This window comes from Coregonus lavaretus (assembly GCF_964263955.1).
Source record: "Coregonus lavaretus genome assembly, chromosome: 3".
NCBI classification, from domain to species: domain Eukaryota; kingdom Metazoa; phylum Chordata; class Actinopteri; order Salmoniformes; family Salmonidae; genus Coregonus; species Coregonus lavaretus.
The window spans coordinates 53,678,293-53,701,371 of NC_139990.1; the positions used below are offsets into that span (position 1 = coordinate 53,678,293).

General features: G+C 45.3%; 1 protein-coding gene across 3 annotated transcripts in view; it reads left to right on the forward strand.

The window, feature by feature from the left end:
* The first annotated feature begins 817 nt into the window (after positions 1 to 817).
* Positions 818 to 23,079, forward strand: part of LOC311121746 (rho guanine nucleotide exchange factor 1-like) — a 40,699-nt gene continuing 18,437 nt past the window's right edge. For 2 of the 3 annotated variants that reach the window (XM_084157997.1, XM_084157999.1), the window contains exons 1-8: positions 818 to 1,083; positions 16,708 to 16,811; positions 17,074 to 17,187; positions 17,813 to 17,911; positions 18,642 to 18,684; positions 18,815 to 18,920; positions 21,041 to 21,181; positions 22,955 to 22,984. In XM_084157997.1, coding sequence (XP_084014123.1) covers positions 16,761 to 16,811; positions 17,074 to 17,187; positions 17,813 to 17,911; positions 18,642 to 18,684; positions 18,815 to 18,920; positions 21,041 to 21,181; positions 22,955 to 22,984 — 584 coding nt within the window. In that variant the 5' untranslated portion in view covers positions 818 to 1,083; positions 16,708 to 16,760. The remainder of the gene's footprint in view (positions 1,084 to 16,707; positions 16,812 to 17,073; positions 17,188 to 17,812; positions 17,912 to 18,641; positions 18,685 to 18,814; positions 18,921 to 21,040; positions 21,182 to 22,954; positions 22,985 to 23,079) is intronic. The other variant, XM_084157998.1, reaches the window with a different exon arrangement.

Here is a 23,079-nt window from a genome sequence, read left to right on the forward strand (position 1 = left end):
GACCTATATTACAATGTAATTACCTTATCTAGTCTACAAGAATAGTTTGCATTTTATCATGGAAGGGTTTGAGTTCATGAGGATGAGTAAAAATTGGCCATGGTTTCCCATAGTCTTATTTTCCTTGCATGTGTAATTGGCTGATTGAGTTCAATGAGTTGTAATAGTCAGGGTAATGGGACAGCATATGCCATATGGCCTCCTCTCCCAAGGATATAAAGTCATGACAAATCTGCCGCCTACCTTTGTTAAATGTGTTGAATAAAAAGTCTGAAAATGTCAACCTTTTCCCTACATAGTGTGCACTACATTTTACCAGCGCAGTATCAAGAATAGGGTGCCATTTCAGACGCACACTGCAAGCAAAGGCCGGATATGAAGAAGGGAAATGAAGATGACAAACCAAGATATGTGCATGCCCTAAACTTTCACACTAGCTATGTCGGAATTACTTTGTGTGATAGCCTATTTTGTGAATCGTGAAACATATGAGATCATATTGCTAAGTGAAACAGAAGTTTACGGAAACAAAAGCATTGCCTCTGTACTGGATATGCCTAAATGTATTTATGGATGCACTAGTTCAGTGTTCCATACCATACTGTTCAGTCAATGACATAATGTGTTAAATTCCATAATTTATATTTGAACACAGATTACCTTATGTATGAAAAGATTGGCAGTGAACTGAAATGTTGCTACACAAACACATTGAAGATGCATTGAATAACTGTTGATACGGTTGACTCCCATGGGGTAAACGAGGGGACCGAATACCGTGTAACACAGTCTTGTATGGAAGCCCAACAGGAAAGAACTGGGGATGGAAAAAGTTACATGAAAACCAGATTTTACATAGCTAGATCATATTGAAAACTGTATTATTACATCAAACCAATATATTTTGACATCGTCATGCATTACTTTGCCAGTGGTTTATGCAGATAAAAAAAACAGGCAAGGGGAAATTGTGCACTTGAATTTGTACTTCCGCGTATAATGTTTTTTTCCAGCGACATACGCCAACTTTCGAACAGCAAACCATATTAGACGTTTGTCAGTCTTTTTTTGCTGTATTTTGAGGTGAGTACCACGTCGAAACATTTAGCTAATTTAACATGTAGTACATATGTTGGATGGTTTGTTACTTATAAAAACTTGAGAATTAATTAGGTTATTCCGCGAGTAAAGGCTTGTCTCTCTGTCTCTCGCTAGCCAGCTCACCAGACAGCCTTTAGTTAGCGTCTAGCTAAAGGAATGTTGTGTTTGGCTACAATCTAGCAGAACATCTCGTTCTCTCGAGTCCCAAATCAGGTGTTTTGGAGTAAACGAAACACTATTTTCATTACAAAGCAGGACTTCACAAACTTGCTGAAGCATATTGGTATTTGAAGGGTAACGTTACGTGTCAGGTCGCTAGCTAATTTGTTGTTAAATCAAGTTATATTTTTTAGTAGGCTACAAAGTATCGCCATCCGTCATGTTACAAAAATGTTGCAAGGAGCGGAATTTGTAAAGTGACTCGCGACATTGTAGCCTACGGTTTAATGTAACTCTAACTATAGCAGGCCTACATGCGATGATTTGTAGGGTAAATCGATTTGCTTGCCTATGTATTTTTTTGGGGTATTTGAATGTGACATTTAAAATCTAAAAAGTATACTTGATCAAATAACATTATTAGTGCATGTTTGATTTAGCTGTTAAACCAGCCTAAAGTCTTCTGAGTGCTATTTAGACATGATATCACATACATTACACTGATAACACTAGTTTACAAGAGATTAGATAGTTAATCACTATTAAAGGTAGATAGACTACTGATAGGAAGTTATGTGAGATTGTACCAGTTCTGATATCATACACTGTAGCATATTTCTCCTGTTTTCCAATTGATCACACTATTTTATATCTTTCTATATGAAAAGTACAGCAGCAATACAAACACGCATCTGTTACTCAAGTCCCTCCCACTTTTGGCCCCTTTTTGCCTCTCCCCTCCCCTTTGTCTCACTCCCCTCCCCCATCGTGCTGTTTAAACCTCTACAAATCAAATCAAAATCAAATCAAAGTTTATTGATTGCATATACAGATTTGCAGATGTTATCGCAGGTGCGGCGAAATGCTTGCGTTTCTAGCTCCAACAATGCAGTAATAGTAACTAGCCATACACAACAATATGCACATCATTCAATAAGTTAAAAAAATATATATATATCAGAACGCGCAATGTCAAAGTCCAGAATATATACAGTACCAGTCAAAAAGTTCGGACACGTACTCATTCCAGGGTTTTTCTTTATTTTGACTATTTTCTACGTTGTAGAATAATAATAGTGAAGACATCAAAACTATGAAATAACACATATTGAATCATGTAGTAACCAAAAAAGTGTTAAACAAATCAAAATACATTTTATATTTGAGATTCTTCAAAGTAGCCACCCTTTGCCTTGATGACAGCTTTGCACACTTTTGGCATTCTCTCAACCAGCTTCATGAGGTAGTCACCTGGAATGCATTTCAATGAACAGGTGTGCCTTGTTAAAAGTTAATTTGTGGAATTTCTTTCCTTAATGCGTTTGAGCCAATCAGTTGTATTGTGACAAGGTGATGCTGAAACTGCGGTTGGGCTTGGAGCCTTGTGATGTGTCAGCGGCAACCACTGAACTACAGTGGCTTCCTGTCTTTGTTAGAGGAACAAAACACTTTGCTGTCATTTTTTGACATTTTAGTCATTTAGCAGACGCTCTTATCCAGAGCGACTTACAATTAGTGAGTGCGTACATTTTTCATACTGGCCCCCCGTGGATTTGTAATAAGTGGAGATTGTAACGGCAAGGTGGGTGATGGTTTTGAGTCAGCTTAGCTCAGGGGTATTCTCAGGTGAACACAGGTAGCCCTGGTTTACTGTTAGCTTGTACAGTAGAAGCGCTTATCTCTCTCTCCTGTCTGTCTGTCTGTCTGCTGTGTCAGCCCTGTAGCACAGCCATGTAGTTCAGCACAGAACAGTCCAGAACAGGACAGAACAGTACAGGACCAACCCACTGGCCTCTGCTACACTATGTAGAGGCAGGGGAATGGAACTGAGCATGTGTGAAGGAGATGTGTGCAAGGTGGTGACATCCCCAAGCCCTGAATGAGTATTTTAGTAGGGAGGAGAAGAGATGTGTGAGTGTGCACATACAGTATGTACAATCAAGTCAAATCAAATGTTATTTGCCACATGCGCCGAATACAACAGGTGTAGACCTTACAGTGAAATGCTTACTTACAAGCCCTTAACCAACAATGCAGTTTTAAGAAAAAAGTAAAGTAAAAATAACCAATAATTAAAGAACAGCAGTAAAATAAAATAACAGTAGGGAGGCTATATACAGGGGTACCAGTACAGAGTCAATGTGCCCCCGGTTAGTCGAGGGTAATTAGACTGTATGTGGTATACAGCTGTTTGTATGTATTATGTCTTTGTATTAGACCTTGTGTTTGTGTGTGTCTCTTTTGTATTGGCTGGCAGACAGACAGGTAGTGTATTGGCTGGCAGACAGACAGGTAGTGTATTGGCTGGCAGACAGACAGGTAGTGTATTGGCTGGCAGACAGACAGACAGACAGGTAGTGTATTGGCTGGCAGACAGACAGACAGACAGACAGACAGACAGGTACGACATGGAAACAGCTCTGCCCCTCAGTCAGTGTGAGTCAGACTGGTAGAGAACAGGAGTGAGAGAAGGAGCTCTTTCATTCTAGACTGGGCTTCATGGACCGTGTTTACTCTTGGGGATGGATGGAGGGAGAGGGAGAGAGAAGGATGGATGGAGGGAGAGGGAGAGGGATGGATGGGTGGGATAACTTGCAAGAAGGGACTTGAACAAGAGTGGAGGTTTAGACACACACACACCACCACCATCACGAGAGCAAGCAGCCTCAAAGTACACATCCGTGTTGACAGTGCAGCAGGGCTGATGAGGATTGTAATGTAAACAATGAGAGGGTCCTAGGACACGACACTATCTTAACATTTACAACTCTGTATGAGTTGTAGACATCTTGTTTTCTAAAAATCTTATTAGAAAAGGGGGAGATAGAGCTGTATGACTAAATCTGAAGAGATGAATTATTAGGCAATTTTTACTGAGAAATGTAACAGAAATGTCCAATAAGGATGCTAGCTGCAGTATGTGGTTCATGGTGCCTCATTTAATAGAGCTATGTTAAGATGGAGGATATGAATGCTGCAGGACTGCATTGCATGGTGGGTGTGTGTTGGGCGGCGTTATTGCTACTCCCATGTTCAGAACCAGCCCAGATTGGGATTCTGGGAAAGCTCTGACAGCACTCTGGCCGGGCGTAGCTGCTTTATGTGCTGCAGTCCTCAAGTCATCATCAGCCACCGCTGGACATAGGGGTAGTAAAACGTGGCCTGCCAACACACGCACACATCCCTTCTGAATGAATGAGAACAGTTCTCCATGACCCAAATGGTAATCAAAGGCCTCTGTATTTGGCCTGCGCAAATACCCTACCATCCAGACACACACACACACACACACACACACACCGACACACACACCAACACATACACACATTTGGAAGCAGTTTAATAGGCGGGAGGCTCACTGCGAACCCAATCCATGCCAGTCGATTGGCCCTCGTCCATCCAATGTTTCCATGAAGCAGTGACCACTTACACGGAGAGCGAGAGAGAGAGAGAGAGAGAGAGAGAGAGAAAGAGGGTAGGGAAAGTAATGCCAAGGAGTTGTCAGGGGTATGGAAGTATATTTTGGCTCTAAGGGATAGGCAATAGGGACAGAGAAAGAGATGTAGGGGATTTAACACCACTGCTGTTGGTTGTCTATTTTGGCTGTAGATGAGAGAGGAAGAGGGGGTTAAACTTGGTCAGGGGGGGTTGGTGAGGTAGGACAGTCTAGAGACAGACCTCATACAGCATACACAAAGGGAGGAGTAGAGGGGTTCTTCCTATACTATAGACCTGTCTATGTTTCTTTGCTTCTTGGTCTATTTTGAGTTGCTAGTCTTATGTTAGCCAGTGCGTAATAGCTGTTAAATGACATAATTTGCTCTACTGTTCTGGTCATGAGTGGCTTGGCTGTATTGAAGTGGCCATACCAACCAAGATTATTGAGTTGAAGGTGGAGAGAGAGAGGGGAGAAGAGAGGACGGGGAGGGAAGGAAGAGAGCGAGAGAAACGGACTGAAAGAGGGATGGGTAGAGAGAAGAGAGGATGTGGTATGAGGCCATATTCTACACCACCTTCAGCGTAGCTGTTTCACTCCCTCCATCCACACATCCTCCTGACACTTCTGTCTTGCTCTCCTCTCTCTCTCCTCTCTCTCTTGTCTCTCTCTCCTCTCTCTCTCACCTCTCTCTCTCCTTTCTCTCTCTCCTCTCTCTCTCTCTTCTCTCTCTCACCTCTCTCTCTCACCTCTCTCCTCTCTCTCACCTCGCTCTCTCACCTCTCTCTCTCACCTCTCTCTCTCACCTCTCTCTCTCCTCTCTCTCACCTCTCTCTCTCACCTCTCTCTCCTCTCTCTCTCACCTCTCTCTCCTCTCTCTCTCTCCTCTCTCTCTCCTCTCTCTCTTTTCTCTCCTTTTCTTTTGCTCGTTTATTCTCATCTCCTTTGTCTCTCTTGGTTCTTTCTTCTGTTTTATATATATCTCTTTTGGAACATCCATCCATTTAGGTCTGCTACTACAGTATGTTGAATTGTGAATGACAATCTCTGTTTACCCAATACTATTTTATGCTATGCAAACAAATGTACTGATTAACCCTCCAAATAGTTACAAGGCCAGGCAGTAAACCGTTCTAGTAGCTAGTTATCTTGGATTATTTAATCTCTTGATATTGAGAATATATATATATATATATATATATATATATATATATATATATATATATATATACACTGCTCAAAAAAATAAAGGGAACACTTAAACAACACAATGTAACTCCAAGTCAATCACACTTCTGTGAAATCAAACTGTCCACTTAGGAAGCAACACTGATTGACAATACATTTCACATGCTGTTGTGCAAATGGAATAGACAACAGGTGGAAATTATAGGCAATTAGCAAGACACCCCCAATAAAGAAGTGGTTCTGCAGGTGGTGACCACAGACCACTTCTCAGTTCCTATGCTTCCTGGCTGATGTTTTGGTCACTTTTGAATGCTGGCGGTGCTTTCACTCTAGTGGTAGCATGAGAAGGAGTCTACAACCCACACAAGTGGCTCCGGTAGTGCAGCTCATCCAGGATGGCACATCAATGCGAGCTGTGGCAAGAAGGTTTGCTGTGTCTGTCAGCGTAGTGTCCAGAGCATGGAGGCGCTACCAGGAGACAGGCCAGTACATCAGGAGACGTGGAGGAGGCCGTAGGAGGGCAACAACCCAGCAGTAGGAAGAGCAGGAGGAGCACTGCCAGAGCCCTGCAAAATGACCTCCAGCAGGCCACAAATGTGCATGTGTCTGCTCAAACGGTCAGAAACAGACTCCATGAGGGTGATATGAGGGCCCGACGTCCACAGGTGGGGGTTGTGCTTACAGTCCATCACCGTGCAGGACGTTTGGCATTTGCCAGAGAACACCAAGATTGGCAAATTCGCCACTGGCGCCCTGTGCTCTTCACAGATGAATGCAGGTTCACACTGAGCACATGTGACAGATGTGACAGAGTCTGGAGACGCCGTGGAGAACGTTCTGCTGCCTGCAACATCCTCCAGCATGACCGGTTTGGCGGTGGGTCAGTCATGGTGTGGGGTGGCATTTCTTTGGGGGGCCGCACAGCCCTCCATGTGCTCGCCAGAGGTAGCCTGACTGCCATTAGGTACCGAGATGAGATCCTCAGACCCCTTGTGAGACCATATGCTGGTGCGGTTGGCCCTGGGTTCCTCCTAATGTAAGACAATGCTAGACCTCATGTGGCTGGAGTGTCAGCAGTTCCTGCAAGAGGAAGGCATTGATGCTATGGACTGGCCCGCCTGTTCCCCAGACCTGAATCCAATTGAGCACATCTGGGACATCATGTCTCGCTCCATCCACCAACGCCACGTTGCACCACAGACTGTCCAGGAGTTGGCGGATGCTTTAGTCCAGGTCTGGGAGGAGATCCCTCAGGAGACCATCCGCCTCCTCATCAGGAGCATGCCCAGGCGTTGTAGGGAGGTCATACAGGCACGTGGAGGCCACACACACTACTGAGCCTCATTTTGACTTGTTTTAAGGACATTACATCAAAGTTGGATCAGCCTGTAGTGTGGTTTTCCACTTTAATTTTGAGGGTGACTCCAAATCCAGACCTCCATGGGTTGATACATTTGATTTCCATTGATAATATTTGTGGGATTTTGTTGTCAGCACATTCAACTATGTAAAGAAAAAAGTATTTAATAAGATTATTTCATTCATTCAGATCTAGGATGTGTTGTTGAAGTGTTCCCTTTATTTTTTTGAACAGTGTATATAGACTCATTTGGGTAATGTTCTGTACCTATGTAATCCCTAATCTCACATGCAGTTGGAATATCAATGTATCTAATCTGGAGTGTAGTTTGTAATCTGCAGCGGTGGTGTAAATGTGTTGACCACAGTGGTGTTGAAACAGTTGGCATCTCTGAATGATTATCCTTCATTAACCTGAGTCGCCCAGAAATGTCACACCTCAGGCCTTGCCTAACCCTGCATTGCCCAAAACACACACACCTCACACAAACACACACACCTCACACACACACACACACACACACACACACAAACACCCCACACATGTTGCTTTAGACAAAATGCCCAGGGCTATTTTCACTGTCTGAACTGGTTCAATGTGAACTGTTAAGGAACCTATCAGATACTGTCAAAACTATGTGATCAGTGTTTGGAAGCATGTAGACTAGTTGCCAAAATATATACTGTAGCTACAGTGGGGAAAAAAGTATTTAGTCAGCCACCAATTGTGCAAGTTCTCCCACTTAAAAAGATGAGAGAGGACTGTAATTTTCATCATAGGTACACGTCAACTATGACAGACAAAATGAGAAAAAAAAATCCAGAAAATCACATTGTAGGATTTTTAATGAATTTATTTGCAAATTATGGTGGAAAATAAGTATTTGGTCACCTACAAACAAGCAAGATTTCTGGCTCTCACAGACCTGTAACTTCTTCTTTAAGAGGCTCCTCTGTCCTCCACTCGTTACCTGTATTAATGGCACCTGTTTGAACTTGTTATCAGTATAAAAGACACCTGTCCACAACCTCAAACAGTCACACTCCAAACTCCACTATGGCCAAGACCAAAGAGCTGTCAAAGGACACCAGAAACAAAATTGTAGACCTGCACCAGGCTGGGAAGACTGAATCTGCAATAGGTAAGCAGCTTGGTTTGAAGAAATCAACTGTGGGAGCAATTATTAGGAAATGGAAGACATACAAGACCACTGATAATCTCCCTCGATCTGGGGCTCCATGCAAGATCTCACCCCGTGGGGTCAAAATGATCACAAGAACGGTGAGCAAAAATCCCAGAACCACACGGGGGGACCTAGTGAATGACCTGCAGAGAGCTGGGACCAAAGTAACAAAGCCTACCATCAGTAACACACTACGCCGCCAGGGACTCAAATCCTGCAGTGCGAGATGTGTCCCCCTGCTTAAGCCAGTACATGTCCAGGCCCGTCTGAAGTTTGCTAGAGTGCATTTGGATGATCCAGAAGAGGATTGGGAGAATGTCATATGGTCAGATGAAACCAAAATATAACTTTTGGTAAAAACTCAACTCGTCGTGTTTGGAGGACAAAGAATGCTGAGTTGCATCCAAAGAACACCATACCTACTGTGAAGCATGGGGATGGAAACATCATGCTTTGGGGCTGTTTTTCTGCAAAGGGACCAGGACGACTGATCCGTGTAAAGGAAAGAATGAATGGGGCCATGTATCATGAGATTTTGAGTGAAAACCTCCTTCCATCAGCAAGGGTATTGAAGATGAAACGTGGCTGGGTCTTTCAGCATGACAATGATCCCAAACACACCGCCCGGGCAACGAAGGAGTGGCTTCGTAAGAAGCATTTCAAGGTCCTGGAGTGGCCTAGCCAGTCTCCAGATCTCAACCCCATAGAAAATCTTTGGAGGGAGTTGAAAGTTCGTGTTGCCCAGCGACAGCCCCAAAACATCACTGCTCTAGAGGATATCTTTATGGAGGAATGGGCCAAAATACCAGCAACAGTGTGTGAAAACCTTGTGAAGACTTACAGAAAACGTTTGACCTGTGTCATTGCCAACAAAGGGTATATAACAAAGTATTGAGAAACTTTTGTTATTGACCAAATACTTATTTTCCACCATAATTTGCAAATAAATTCATTAAAAATCCTACAATGTGATTTTCTGGATTCTTTTTTCTCATTTTGTCTGTCATAGTTCACGTGTACCTATGATGAAAATTACAGGCCTCTCTCATCTTTTTAAGTGGGAGAACTTGCACAATTGGTGGCTGACTAAATACTTTTTTCCCCACTGTATATTTAGTTATAAATTAGCCTAAGCAGCGAATAATGTGTTTTTAGTCTAAAGTTAGCTGTGAAGTACTTAAAATGATTCTATTTTATTTATTTTAGATTTAGCCTTCTCTTTCATTGGTCTCCTTCTTCTCCTTTCCTACCCCAGGCCTCTTCCCCTGTTCTTTCTGTTTATCAGTCAGTCTGGTGCAGGCTGGCAGCAGGACTAGGGCCTTACTTTGGTTCTCACACCTTATCTCAGTTTTACCCACGCGTCCTCGACTCCTCTCTTGGTTTCAATCATCGTTCTTCGGTTGGTGTCGTTCATGTGAGGTTTGCCAACTTCCTCTTCTGAGTGACAGAGGTGATGAGCACCGTTCAAATAAAGAGAAGGGTGTCACTTCTTAATCTGACCCCTGACCTTGTTCTCCTCTGCCATGCTCCACCCTTCCTCTTTCTAGCTTTCTTTCTCTCATTTTGTACCCCATTACTCCTCTCTCGCTCTCTCTCTCTCTCCTCTCTTCCTCCTCTCCTCCTCCTCTATCCTCCCCTCCTCCTCTTCCTCATCCCTCCTCTCCTCATCCCTCCTGTCCTCCTTTCTCTCTCTCTCTCGTCTTCTCTCTCTTTCGCTCTCTCGATCTCTCGACATGACTCTTGCAGACAGGTTGAACAGGAAATGGCTCTGATCGTTTCCTGAGGAAATTACACCCACTTCCTGTCTGTGTGCCTCCCGCTCCTTTTCTACTCAGGCGCCTCTGGGGACACCCCTTCGGAGCCCGGCCGGGGCCGTAGGACCCCAGAGAATCCCTGACTCATTCAGTGTAATGAAGCCCAGCCTGATGAGAAGGCCAGATAAAAAGAGCACAAACACAGCTAGCTGCCATTAGGGCTCTGCTCTATTTCAGGGCCATGCTGTCATAGTGGCACAGGGGACGGGACACAGACTATTGTGTGGGACCGGGTGTTTGGGGTGAAGAGAGACCTAAGCTGACACAATGAATGGACGTTTGGTACATAGAAATGCACCTACTTTATATTTTCAGATGGGATGAAAGACTGGCTTCTATGATTGATAGATACTGTAGAACCCCTCACTCTCTTGGTTGCTTTTATTTGTACAGTACTATATGACTCTCACCAGTCACATAAGGGTCTGTTTTAGGCTTAATCCCTCTAAAGTGTTGTGCCAGTTGGCTCTGGTTGGCATTATCTGAACTCCAGCGGTCTGTGATGCTCTACTCTTAGTGGGCATTGGCTGGCACCATACCACTAGAATGTATATGTTCTATTCTGATTCTGACTGCCTGACACAAACTGCTCTGACTGACAGTCACTGTAATGTGACTGTCATTGAAGAAGCTTGATTGACATGTATCAGCCTCTCCCACTGTGGTATGGACAGTGAAGAAGATCACAGTGGGGTGAGGTCATCGTTTGGCCCCTTAGTGTCCTGCGTTATTATTGGTTGTGTAAATGGTGACGCGCTGGGTGGTTGTTTATTCAAACGGTTACACAATGGGGATTGGGGTCTTGTTGTTAGAGCTGGTGTAACAGTGACTCAGTGGTTATTAATACAACCCTCTCACACTGACCTGCCTGGTGGAACTATGAAACAATTACTTGTTGAATAACCATAATATTCATTTGTTTCAAGTGAAAAGGGAGATAAGAGTTGTAACAGGTCCTTTATAATACAGACACACACACAAGCCCCTGCACATTAACACACAGAAACACTCATGTACAGAGGCACGTACGCTCGATAGCTATCAATAGATTGATGCCAGCTGACACCTAGCTAATTATTGTTGGAATGTGACAAGAGGAAAGGAGGTGGAGGAGAGGGGAGGAGGTGGAGGGGAGAAGAGGAGGTGGAGGGGAGAGGAGAGGAGGTGGAGGGGAGAAGAGGTGGAGGAGAGGGGAGGAGGTGGGGTGGAGGGCAGGGGAGGAGAGGAAGTGGGGGGGAGGAGTAGCACAGCTGCCTCCTCAGCAGCTCCAGGGCGCTCCTGCTCTTCTGGGCCACGTCCCAATAATGGCCCAAATCAACTTCCTCACCTTGTCTCCTTTCCTCACCAAGTCACGTCCCAATAGTCTTGTAGTAGTTTCTCTCCTTGTCTCCTTTCCTCACTGTCAGAACGGCCCCATCCAGCCCTTTCAGGTATCGGGACGAGAAGGGAAGGAGACGAGAAGGGAAGGAGACACGTGTAGTCTGGCGCCATGCTGTGGAATGTTCAATATGTCAGGAGAGGAGAGTAAAGGGGACACTCCCACACAGACCCTCCTCAGATTTAGGCTAGCTATAGTATCCCAACACTGTCTGTAACAGCAAACTCCCCCTGTCTGCACTGGAGTGGGGGATACTACTTAATGTGACAGCATTTCATAGTTCCACCAGGCAGCAGTACGCACCTTCATCCACTGTGGTAGCCATGGTGATGTAACCGTACGATTGGGTAAATGATGGGCTACTGCAGCAGTGTTACTTTACTTTACTTGTCACCTCGTCCCCAGGCTAATTGCGCATAGCATTTGGCAGAAGTGTCTGGTGAAAAAGATTACTCTAAGTGCAGCCAGGGCATTGGTTGATTCAGGCTACTAACAGCGGTGGTCGGTATGTGTGGTGCCGAGGGGAAGGTTTACCAACTGGTGTGTGGGATTATTGCACCTTACTCTATGTGCATGTTTGTGCATTCCACTCAGTTCCCTGGTTTACTTACCTCTACACATGACCGTGAATGACCACATTTTCTCTCCTCCTCCAACTCAATTTTTCCATCTCTCTCCTTCTTGACCTCTAAAGCCTCTTTGAACTCATACCAGCAACACCACTTCCCCTTACAAGACAATGTGCCATTTCAGTCTCTGTCACTTACCTAACCTCACTCTCAAACCGAACACACATTTGCTACTATCTCGGCTCACGTCATCTAGATACGCTGTACTCTTTCTACAAAAAAAAACGAGTTTACACTTTCACAGGCCCACACCCACCTGCCCACATCCTCACTCATACACAGACATTTAAAGATCTTCTCAGTAGTGATTTGACTTGGGGCTGGACAATGGTGATGGTGTCACTGTGTCAGAGTGTTCACTGGTGGCTTCTAGGAGCCTGACTAACTATGGCCTCGAGGATGAATGCAGGGCGGGGGTCCACTCCTGTGACTTAAGGGCAATTCCATCTCTCTCAGTTGTATTACAAACAATTCCTAGTCCCTACCCCTTCTGTGTTTGGAGATCTGAAGTGGTGTTGGATATGTGTAAGCAATTTGGCTCTACCTTCGAATTGGGTTTAGGTTCTGCGCTTCTGCCAGATTGCTTAGACTACATCTATTCCATTCCTACAGTCTACAGATCAGCAAATACTGAAGGTGTAACCTAGGGTCTAGGGGTAGAGTCCAAGGGATGGGGTTGGGGGTTGTTTCTGGACAGAGTTCTCATGGGGACCCATCTCCCTCAGGGCATTATTGGCTCAGGCTTGATTAAACTTTGTTGAATGCTCAGCTGTAAACTGGGTTTTGGCAAGCCATGTCCAACTGTTTCCCTTGGGTTAAAATATGTATCCCTCTCTCTAACTCCCTCCAAGCCACGATCCCAAATCTAAATGTTTCAGAGGAGCCTGGAGGAAGAGGAATTTGTGATTTGCAGAAAGCACCTTGATTCTATTTAATTAGTCAAACACTCCTTGATTTTAATGGTGCTAGATATTTAGCCATTCTCCAAAAATTGATTGGAGAATTCAAATTGGCCCCTTTATTTTCTTGCAGTCAATTGCGTCAGTAATGACCTGTCGTGATAAGCAAGCAAAGGCCCTAACCATAATAGACCCCCTCCCTAACCATAATAGACCCCCTCCCTAACCATAATAGACCCCCTCCCTAACCAGAGTAGACCCCTTCACTAACCAGAGTAGACCCCCTCCCTAGCCATAATAGACCCCCTCCCTAACCAGAGTAGACCCCTTCACTAACCAGAGTAGACCCCACTCCCTAATCATAATAGACCCCCTCCCTAATCATAATAGACCCCCTCCTTAACCAGAGTAGACCCCCTCCTTAACCAGAGTAGACCCCCTCCTTAACCAGAGTAGACCCCCTCCTTAACCAGAGTAGACCCCCTCCCTAACCAGAGTAGACCCCCTCCCTAACCAGAGTAGACCCCCTCCTTAACCAGAGTAGACCCACTCCCTAACCATAATAGACCCCCTCCCTAACCAGAGTAGACCCCCTCCCTAACCAGAGTAGACCCCCTCCCTAACCAGAGTAGACCCCCTCCCTAACCATAATAGACCCCCTCCCTAACCAGAGTAGACCCCCTCCTTAACCAGAGTAGACCCCCTCCTTAACCAGAGTAGACCCCCTCCCTAACCAGAGTAGACCCCTTCACTAACCAGAGTAGACCCCTTCACTAACCAGAGTAGACCCCTTCACTAACCAGAGTAGACCCACTCCCTAACCAGAATAGACCCCCTCCCTAACCATAATAGACCCCCTCCCTAACCAGTGTAGACCCCCTCCCTAACCAGAGTAGACCCATCCCTAACCAGAGTAGACCCCCACCCTAACCAGAGTAGACCCCCTCCCTAACCATAATAGACCCCCTCCCTAACCAGAGTAGACCCCTTCACTAACCAGAGTAGACCCCCTCCCTAATCAGAATAGACCCCCTCCCTAACCAGAGTAGACCCCCTCCCTAACCAGAGTAGACCCCCTCCCTAACCAGAGTAGACCCCCTCCCTAACCAGAGTAGACCCCCTCCTTAACCAGAGTAGACCCCTCCTTAACCAGAGTAGACCCCTTCACTAACCAGAGTAGACCCCCTCCTTAACCAGAGTAGACCCCTTCACTAACCAGAGTAGACCCCCTCCTTAACCAGAGTAGACCCCACTCCCTAACCAGAGTAGACCCCCTCCTTAACCAGAGTAGACCCCCTCCTTAACCAGAGTAGACCCCCTCCCTAACCAGAGTAGACCCCCTCCTTAACCAGAGTAGACCCCCTCCTTAACCAGAGTAGACCCCCTCCTTAACCAGAGTAGACCCCTTCACTAACCAGAGTAGACCCCCTCCTTAACCAGAGTAGACCCCCTCCTTAACCAGAGTAGACCCCTTCACTAACCAGAGTAGACCCCCTCCTTAACCAGAGTAGACCCCCTCCTTAACCAGAGTAGACCCCCTCCTTAACCAGAGTAGACCCCCTCCTTAACCAGAGTAGACCCCTTCACTAACCAGAGTAGACCCCCTCCTTAACCAGAGTAGACCCCTTCACTAACCAGAGTAGACCCCCTCCCTAATCAGAATAGACCCCCTCCCTAACCAGAGTAGACCCCCTCCCTAACCAGAGTAGACCCCCTCCCTAACCAGAGTAGACCCCCTCCTTAACCAGAGTAGACCCCCTCCTTAACCAGAGTAGACCCCCTCCTTAACCAGAGTAGACCCCTTCACTAACCAGAGTAGACCCCCTCCTTAACCAGAGTAGACCCCTTCACTAACCAGAGTAGACCCCCTCCTTAACCAGAGTAGACCCCACTCCCTAACCAGAGTAGACCCCCTCCTTAACCAGAGTAGACCCCCTCCTTAACCAGAGTAGACCCCCTCCCTAACCAGAGTAGACCCCCTCCTTAACCAGAGTAGACCCCCTCCTTAACCAGAGTAGACCCCTTCACTAACCAGAGTAGACCCCCTCCTTAACCAGAGTAGACCCCCTCCTTAACCAGAGTAGACCCCTTCACTAACCAGAGTAGACCCCCTCCTTAACCAGAGTAGACCCCTTCACTAACCAGAGTAGACCCCCTCCTTAACCAGAGTAGACCCCCTCCTTAACCAGAGTAGACCCCCTCCTTAACCAGAGTAGACCCCCTCCTTAACCAGAGTAGACCCCCTCCTTAACCAGAGTAGACCCCCTCCTTAACCAGAGTAGACCCCCTCCTTAACCAGAGTAGACCCCTTCACTAACCAGAGTAGACCCAAAACTAATCTCTTACGAACAGAGTGGACTAAGTTTTCTAGACTTTATCCTTTGCTAAAGTTACAAAAAATTGCTTTGTTTAGAATGAGTGCAAAGGTGAATTGAGTAATTGCGCACACACACACTTCAGAGTAGTCATTCCGTAACGGAAATATGCAAATTTATGCTAGAACACGCCAATAGGATCTCGCTAGCTTGTGCTTGGCTCTGCCCACCTCCTTGCTTGTTCTACCCACTATGACTCATTTGTTTCCATTTGAAATGGCAGGCTGTGGTCTATCTTGGTTTAGTTATAAATATATTTGCTACACCACCGCCACACACCAGTCGTTACTATGACAACTAGCTTGGCCATGTTAGCTAATGACTGCTGTCTGAACACATCTGATTTGGTCACTTGTAACTTGCTATTTCGACAGTCAGTATTCTAAAACGGATTTGAAAAATAGAACTGATTTGAGCATTAAGGTCCGCAGTGTGAACAAGGCTTTAGTAGTGTGATTAAGGGGTCCTATAGGCTAGCCCAGGGGTCGGCAACCCTGTTCCTGGCGTGCCGCAGATACTGCAGGATTTTGTCCCAACTAGGCACCACACCTGACCAGCTGAGCTCATTGATCAGTTCAGTGATTGCCTAAAATCAACACACCTGGTCTTCCAGGTCAGTTAAACCAAAAACATGAAGGGCCTGCAGCACTCCAGGACCAGGGTTGCCTACCCCTGGGGTAGCCTATATATGTTTCCTCGATCATCTTCTTGACTGTAAGTGTGTGTGTGTGTGTGTGTGTGTGTGTGTGTGTGTGTGTGTGTGTGTGTGGTGAGTGAGGCCTGAGGTCGGTGTGGGTTGACTTTTGTAGTGTCACTCAGCAGGTTGTGGTGGTGTCAGATGGGTTAATGTCCTCTCTCTCTTCTTTCTGTCTCCTCATGTTGCCAAAAATCCATATTGCAATAAATTGCCTGAATTGATGCGATAACAATAAATATAACTATACGTTTATAACATTAATGTGCACCACAGTTATTGTCATAAGTCATTTAAACTACTACTACTAGTTTGATGGTTATAGCCATCAATTGTCCCATAAACAGTCACCCATATTAGCAAACTTATTTCATTTCAAACTTCACATTTCTCTAGTATAGGCTACTTATTGTAATGAACGATATCAGCAAAATGCCGGCGATAAGTGATCGGTCTGGTCGGTGTCGTTCATTTTCGGTTTATTGTCCCAGATCTACTCTGTCTCTAGCGGGGAGCGTTTGGGGCTCAGTGGTTTAACCCAGCCATGAGCATCATCGGAGCTGAGGATGAAGACTTTGAGAATGATCTGGAACCTGTGAGTAACTCCCTAATGACAATTAACTGTACTGAACAATAGACTCACTAATGGATTAATGATCATATCTGTTCTGACCTTTCTCTCTGTCCCTCTCACACTCCATTCTCTACCCTTCTCGTCATTCCCTGTCCAGCAATGTCCTCTATCTAATCACTCCTTCACTCTGTACTGTCTCCTCCTTCCATCCTCTTTTCCCTCACCTCTCCCTCAATATATCTACTGTTTTCTAATCTGCCCCCTCTTTCTCTGTCCATCCCAGATGGTGGATGACCACAGCAGTCACTTCACCAGTATAGAGCTAGTGAAGGGCAGGCCAACCCACCTGCTGGTCTTCCTTCAGCACGTCATCCTGCAGTTCGACTGCTCCTCCCTGGTGAGAACTACAGACCCCCGAATGCACCTGGAGAGGACCGGGGGCAGTGTCTGTGTGATGAGTGTGTGTGTGTATGTGTGTGTGTGTGTATCGTCTGGTGTGTGTGTGTGTATCGTCTAGTGTGTGTGTGTGTATCGTCTAGTGTGTGTGTGTGTATCGTCTAGTGTGTGTGTGTGTGTGTGTATCGTCTGGTGTGTGTTTGGGTGTTTATGTACTTAGTGAGTGATGAGTGTCTGCTCCATGTGTTGCTGTGTATCTCCAGTGATATTAAGCATGCCTGTCTCTCCCTTTATTCTGCATGCAGACACTGTGATCCACCCAGGTACTGTTACCCCCACAGCCCAGACAGCCTCCCTCTCCTCAACCCTCTCCCAACCCCCCTACTTTCCCATGCCTGTCCCTGTAGCTAGCGATGCACCTGTATTTTAATACACACCAGACTATCTGTCCTCCAGAGTGTCACAATGTGCTGTAGAAAGTCTGCATACGGCTGCATAAATTACCTCCTTAATAGTGTTATAGAAAATGGTCAAGTTTGTGTGTGGTACTCACATCTTCTAGCTTCCTTCCTCATTTTTCTCTCTATTTTTCTCTCTCTCTCTCTCTCCCTCCCTCCCTCTCTCAGTTGTGTTACCTCCATGCTGACCTCTTCAAGAACCTCAGTACCAAAGAGACCAAGAAGCATTTTGTGGATTTCTACAACAGCTTCCTGGACAAGGGCGCTGTAAGTGCAAGAAACACAGGGAGCTAAGAAGCGATTGTAGAGCCCAGAGCCAGAATGGCACCTCACTGTTCTGTACCGTACTTAGTACCTGTTCTGTACCGTGCATCTTCTTGCTACTGGCCGTTTGTCCGGTTGTACCCTCTGTACCCCTTTTTTATAGGGCAACGCTCTTCCTCTCGCCCTGTGTGTGTGTCTTTCTCTCTCTCTCTCTCTCTCGCTCTCCCTCTCGGACACTCACACTCACATTGCAAGCTATGCTCATCTGACCAGAGTCTCTCTCCTCTTCTCTTTCTCTCTTTCTCCCTCCCCTCTCTCTCTTTCTCTCTCTCTCTCTTTGTCCCTCTACTCAGTGTGTGTCACACTTTCTCCGTCTGACCCACTACTTCCTGTTTAGGTCGTGGGAATGACCTTTGGGAAGAATCACTTTTTCTGTTGCTCTTTTTCTGTTTTACACTCACTCTATTCTAAAAGGATACGTTTAGTGAAAGTTCATTGGAACATTCAGAGGTAGAGAGAGACTCATGGAGTAGAAATTGTACTTCTGTTTTCTCATTTTCCTCTTGCCTGCATTTATTTTTGTATTGGTATTCAAGTGTCATCTGGTGGTGAATGTGGTGTACTGCAGTGTTTGAGATTTCTATACAAATTGTGTCATGGAAGTCAGTGTGAAACATATTATCATTATGTCAAATAAAAAATGTCTCTCCCTCCTTCTCTTCAACCCACACAGATTCTCAGAGTACAAGTCCCTCACAATGTATCGTTTGAGTTGGGTAAGCCCTTCTACAATCGTTATTTTAGGATTTTAGATCATGCAGCCGTCATACTGCTATTCCATCACTGATCTACTCAGCATTATCTGGATAAAGCATTGTGTGTATGTAATCTCTCTCTCTGTCTCAGACCGTACCAGACCAGACCTGCTCAGTGAGGAGCAGCAGAAGAAGTTTGTCCAGGATGTCCAGTTGGCTCAAGTCCCAGAGGTGCTGCGACAGCTGGAAGACTTCAGGTGACACATCCCTGGGAACACCAACACCCATAGAACATCCACATCCACACCACATCCATAGAACCAGCAGTGACCTGGTAAAAATCAGCCATATCTATGGAACCAGTGAAACAGCACCTACAGTGCCTTGCAAAAGTATTCATCCCCATTGGCGTTTTTCCTATTTTGTTACATTACAACCTGTAATTTAAATGGATTTCTATTTGGATTTCATGTAATGGACATACATAAAATAGTGCAAATTGGTGAAGTGAAATGAAAAAAATTAATCTTTTCAAAACATTCTAAGAAATAAGTAACGGAAAAGTGGTGCGTGCATATGTATTCACCCCCTTTGCTATGAAGCCCCTAAATAAGATCTGGTGCAACCAATTACCTTCAGAAGTCACATATTTAGTTAAATAAAGTCCACCTGTGTGCAATCTAAGTGTCACATGATCTGTCACATGATCTCAGTATATATACACCTATTCTGAAAGGCCCCAGAGTCTGCAACACCACTAAGCAAGGGGCACCAACAAGCAAGCGGCACCATGAAGACCAAGGAGCTCTCCAAACAGGTCAGGGACAAAGTTGTGGAGAAGTACAGATCAGGGTTGGGTTATAAAAAAATATCCGAAACTTTGAACATCCCACGGAGCAGCATTAAATCCATTTATTAAAAAATTGAAAGAATATGGCACCACAACAAACCTGCCAAGAGCGGGCCGCCCACCAAAACTCACGGACCAGGCAAGGAGGGCATTAATCAGAGAGGCAACAAAGAGACCAAAGATAACCCAGAAGGAGCTGCAAAGCTCCACAGCGGAGATTGGAGTATCTGTCCATAGGACCACTTTAAGCCGTACACTCCACAGAGCTGGGCTTTACGGAAGAGTGGCCAGAAAAAAGCCATTGCTTAAAGAAAAAAATAAGCAAACATGATTGGTGTTCGCCAAAAGGCATGTGGGAGACTCCCCAAACATATGGAAGAAGGTACTCTGGTCAGATGAGACTAAAATTGAGCTTTTTGGCCATCAAGGAAAATGCTATGTCTGGCGCAAACCCAACACCTCTCATCACCCCGAGAACACCATCCCCACAATGAAGCATGGTTGTGGCAGCATCATGCTGTGGGGATGTTTTTCATCGGCAGGGACTGGGAAATTGGTCAGAATTGAAGGAATGATGGATGGTGCTAAATACAGGAAAATTCTTGAGGGGAAACCTGTTTCTGTCTTCCAGAGATTTGAGACTGGGACGGAGGTTCACCTTCCAGCAGGACAATGACCCTAAGCATACTGCTAATGCAACACTCAAGTGGTTTAAGGGGAAACATTTAAATGTCTTGGAATGGCCTAGTCAAAGCCCAGACCTCAATCCAATTGAGAATCTGTGGTATGACTTAAAGATTGCTGTACACCAGCTGAACCCATCCAATTTGAAGGGAGCAGATTTGCCTTGAAGAATGGGCAAAAATCCCAGTGGCTAGATGTGCCAAGCTTATAGAGACATACCCCAAGAGACTTGCAGCTGTAATTGCTGCAAAAAATTGAATAGTTATGCACGCTCAAGTTTTCTGTTTCTTTGTGTTATTTCTTGTTTGTTTCATAAGAAAAAAATATTTTGCATCTTCAAAGTGGTAGGCATGTTGTGTAAATCAAATGATACAACCCCCCCAAAAATCTATTCCAAAATAGGAAAAATAACAAGGGGGGTGAATACTTTCGCAAGCCACTGTACCCCAAGCCTACAGTGCCAAAGCAGAGACCTATGGTTCCCCGGAGCCAACAGACCCAATGGTCAAGATAGGAGCCGTGTTCTTGAGGCAAGCATCCAAATTCAGATCCCAGTCCTTCTGGCAGCAGTTCCAGGCAGCAACTTCCAAGCAACCAGCCCCGCACCTTCAACAAAATAGGAAAGATGCCAAGGGGGGTGAATACTTTCACAAGCCACTGTATTGACTCACCAGTGATAACATTGGGTTCAAATAGTATCTGCCCTAAACACATTCTCTTGTTGCTCCCAATGCACATGTTTGTACCAATTAGCCCTCAGCGATAGATGTCAGACTAATGACAGTTATATAGTGTGATATGTAAATACTTAAAGGGCTACTTCCTGCTGTGCCCCCCTCTCAGGCAGAAGAGGATGATGGGTATGACCCCTAACGCGGCAGAGCTGATGGAGGTGGAGTCTCACTACCCCACCGATCGTATCCCCATGGAGATGAAGGAGAAGGCAGTGGCAGAGACCCTGCTGGACAAGATGTCTGAGATCCAGTGAGTAGACGGCTAGGGTGGATTATTAACTTTCATAATGCAGTGCTACATGGCGTGTAGCTTTTATGTAACTTAATAGATAAGGGTACAGTCTAATTAGCTATGTTAAACCTCCCATAGCTTCGTTTGGGGGCAAGTTTCATTTGAATTCAATTAAATACTGTATAGTATCATCATGACATCACGGGCCTCTAGTGATACATCACAGTTCCAGTCCCTCAGCGGACATTTCTAGAATATGGTACATAAATACACACACTGACACAACCAGTTCAACACACAGAGACCACTATGGAGATAGATAGATAGATAGATGGATGATTAAAGAGGAGGAGGAGAGAAGAGGAGGTTAGTGGGGAGAAAAGAAAGAGGGAGAGCAGTGATTGGAACAGAGGGGTGAAAGGGAGAAGGATCGAGTCAGCAGTGCCACGTTGGCCGGAAGGCTGTCCCCTGGCATGCTGCCAACAGGAGGGAGGGGGAGGATGGAGGGAGGGGGAGTAGGGGCAGTGCAGTATTATTGATGCAGTCCGGCTGCCGGACACAGAGGGGGAAGTAGGGGGAAGTTCATCTACCTCTGACCAAGTGGCCAGACACAATTAACAATGGAACAAGTGAATGAGACAGAGGGGGAAAGGAGGACAGCAGGAGGCTAACTCTTTAACCTGCAGTGCGAAGAGAGAGGATGGAAGAGTGATTATAAGAGAGAGACCAACAAAGGGAAAAGGGATATGCCCAATGCATAAGTCCCTTTTCTCTGGTTACTACTGTATTGTCAGTGGAGGAAGTATGAAAAGCTTGTCGGCAGGCAGTGTCAAACACATCATAAAGCAGCTTCCCACCGGCCCTGTTACTGACTCACAATCAACTCTCTCTGTCTCCTAACAACAAAATAGTTATTCATTTATTCTGTCCATTTAGATTCACTTACACAATCCTCTCCTTCTTCCTCAAACCTCTGCTCTCCTCCACAATCCCACACTCTCCCTCGTTCAGCCGCTCCCCCACTCTCCCCCTCTCTCTGCCACAACATGGTGACCTCACCTCCTCTGCCTCCCATTGGTCAGTCTGACAGTGGAATGGAGGGATGGGGCGTCCTGATTGGCTTGGCTTGGGGAATCCCAGGGAAACCCCTCCCCTCCCTTTATGTTAATAGAAAAGAAAAACCGTGGGATCTTATTTCCATATTCTTGCCTGCTTGTTGCATCAGACTAAAACACAGTTAAATAGTCATTTCCGCTGTCCTGGAGCATTGTTAGATGTTTCCACTCACCCTGCAGACAACTCCCAGAGAGCAGCTGTGCCTTGACTTTAGACTTATCTTTTGCAGATAGTTAGAGCTAAAACCTTGCCTTGTGCAGAAAAGCATATTGGATAGATTTTTACAGATTCGATTTGTGCAGTATTTTAGTTTAAAAACAATTGTCAATAGTTTCTTGTGCATTGTTTTGGGTGCAGCTTTTAATGCATCTCTCATTGTTTTAAACTTTTAGTTGTATTTTTTTCCCTTTTTTGTTGGAAATATCAGAATATGTTCAATAGCCTCTGCTCTGAACACAATATCACTGTAGTCAGATTTAAGTTGGGAAAAGCTCAGGAAAAGCTTAGTCGCTTCAGATTCCACCGTCCCAAAACAGAGTTAAGAATCGGTCGAGAAAAAGCAAGGGGAAATGCCACTTAATCGACTCTGGCGGTAAGTCTACGGACTTGGCAATGTCTGCACTTATCTTTCTCTCTCTTTATCTCTTTAATATCTATTCATCTCCTCTCTTTCAGTCCCTCCATCGTCGCAGATGAGGAGAAATGGTGAGTGAATGCATCCTAGACATGTTTTGTCCATCTCCCTGCTTAGATTCATTGATGTTTAAAAATCCATACATGCCTTAAATGTATTTTCTCTT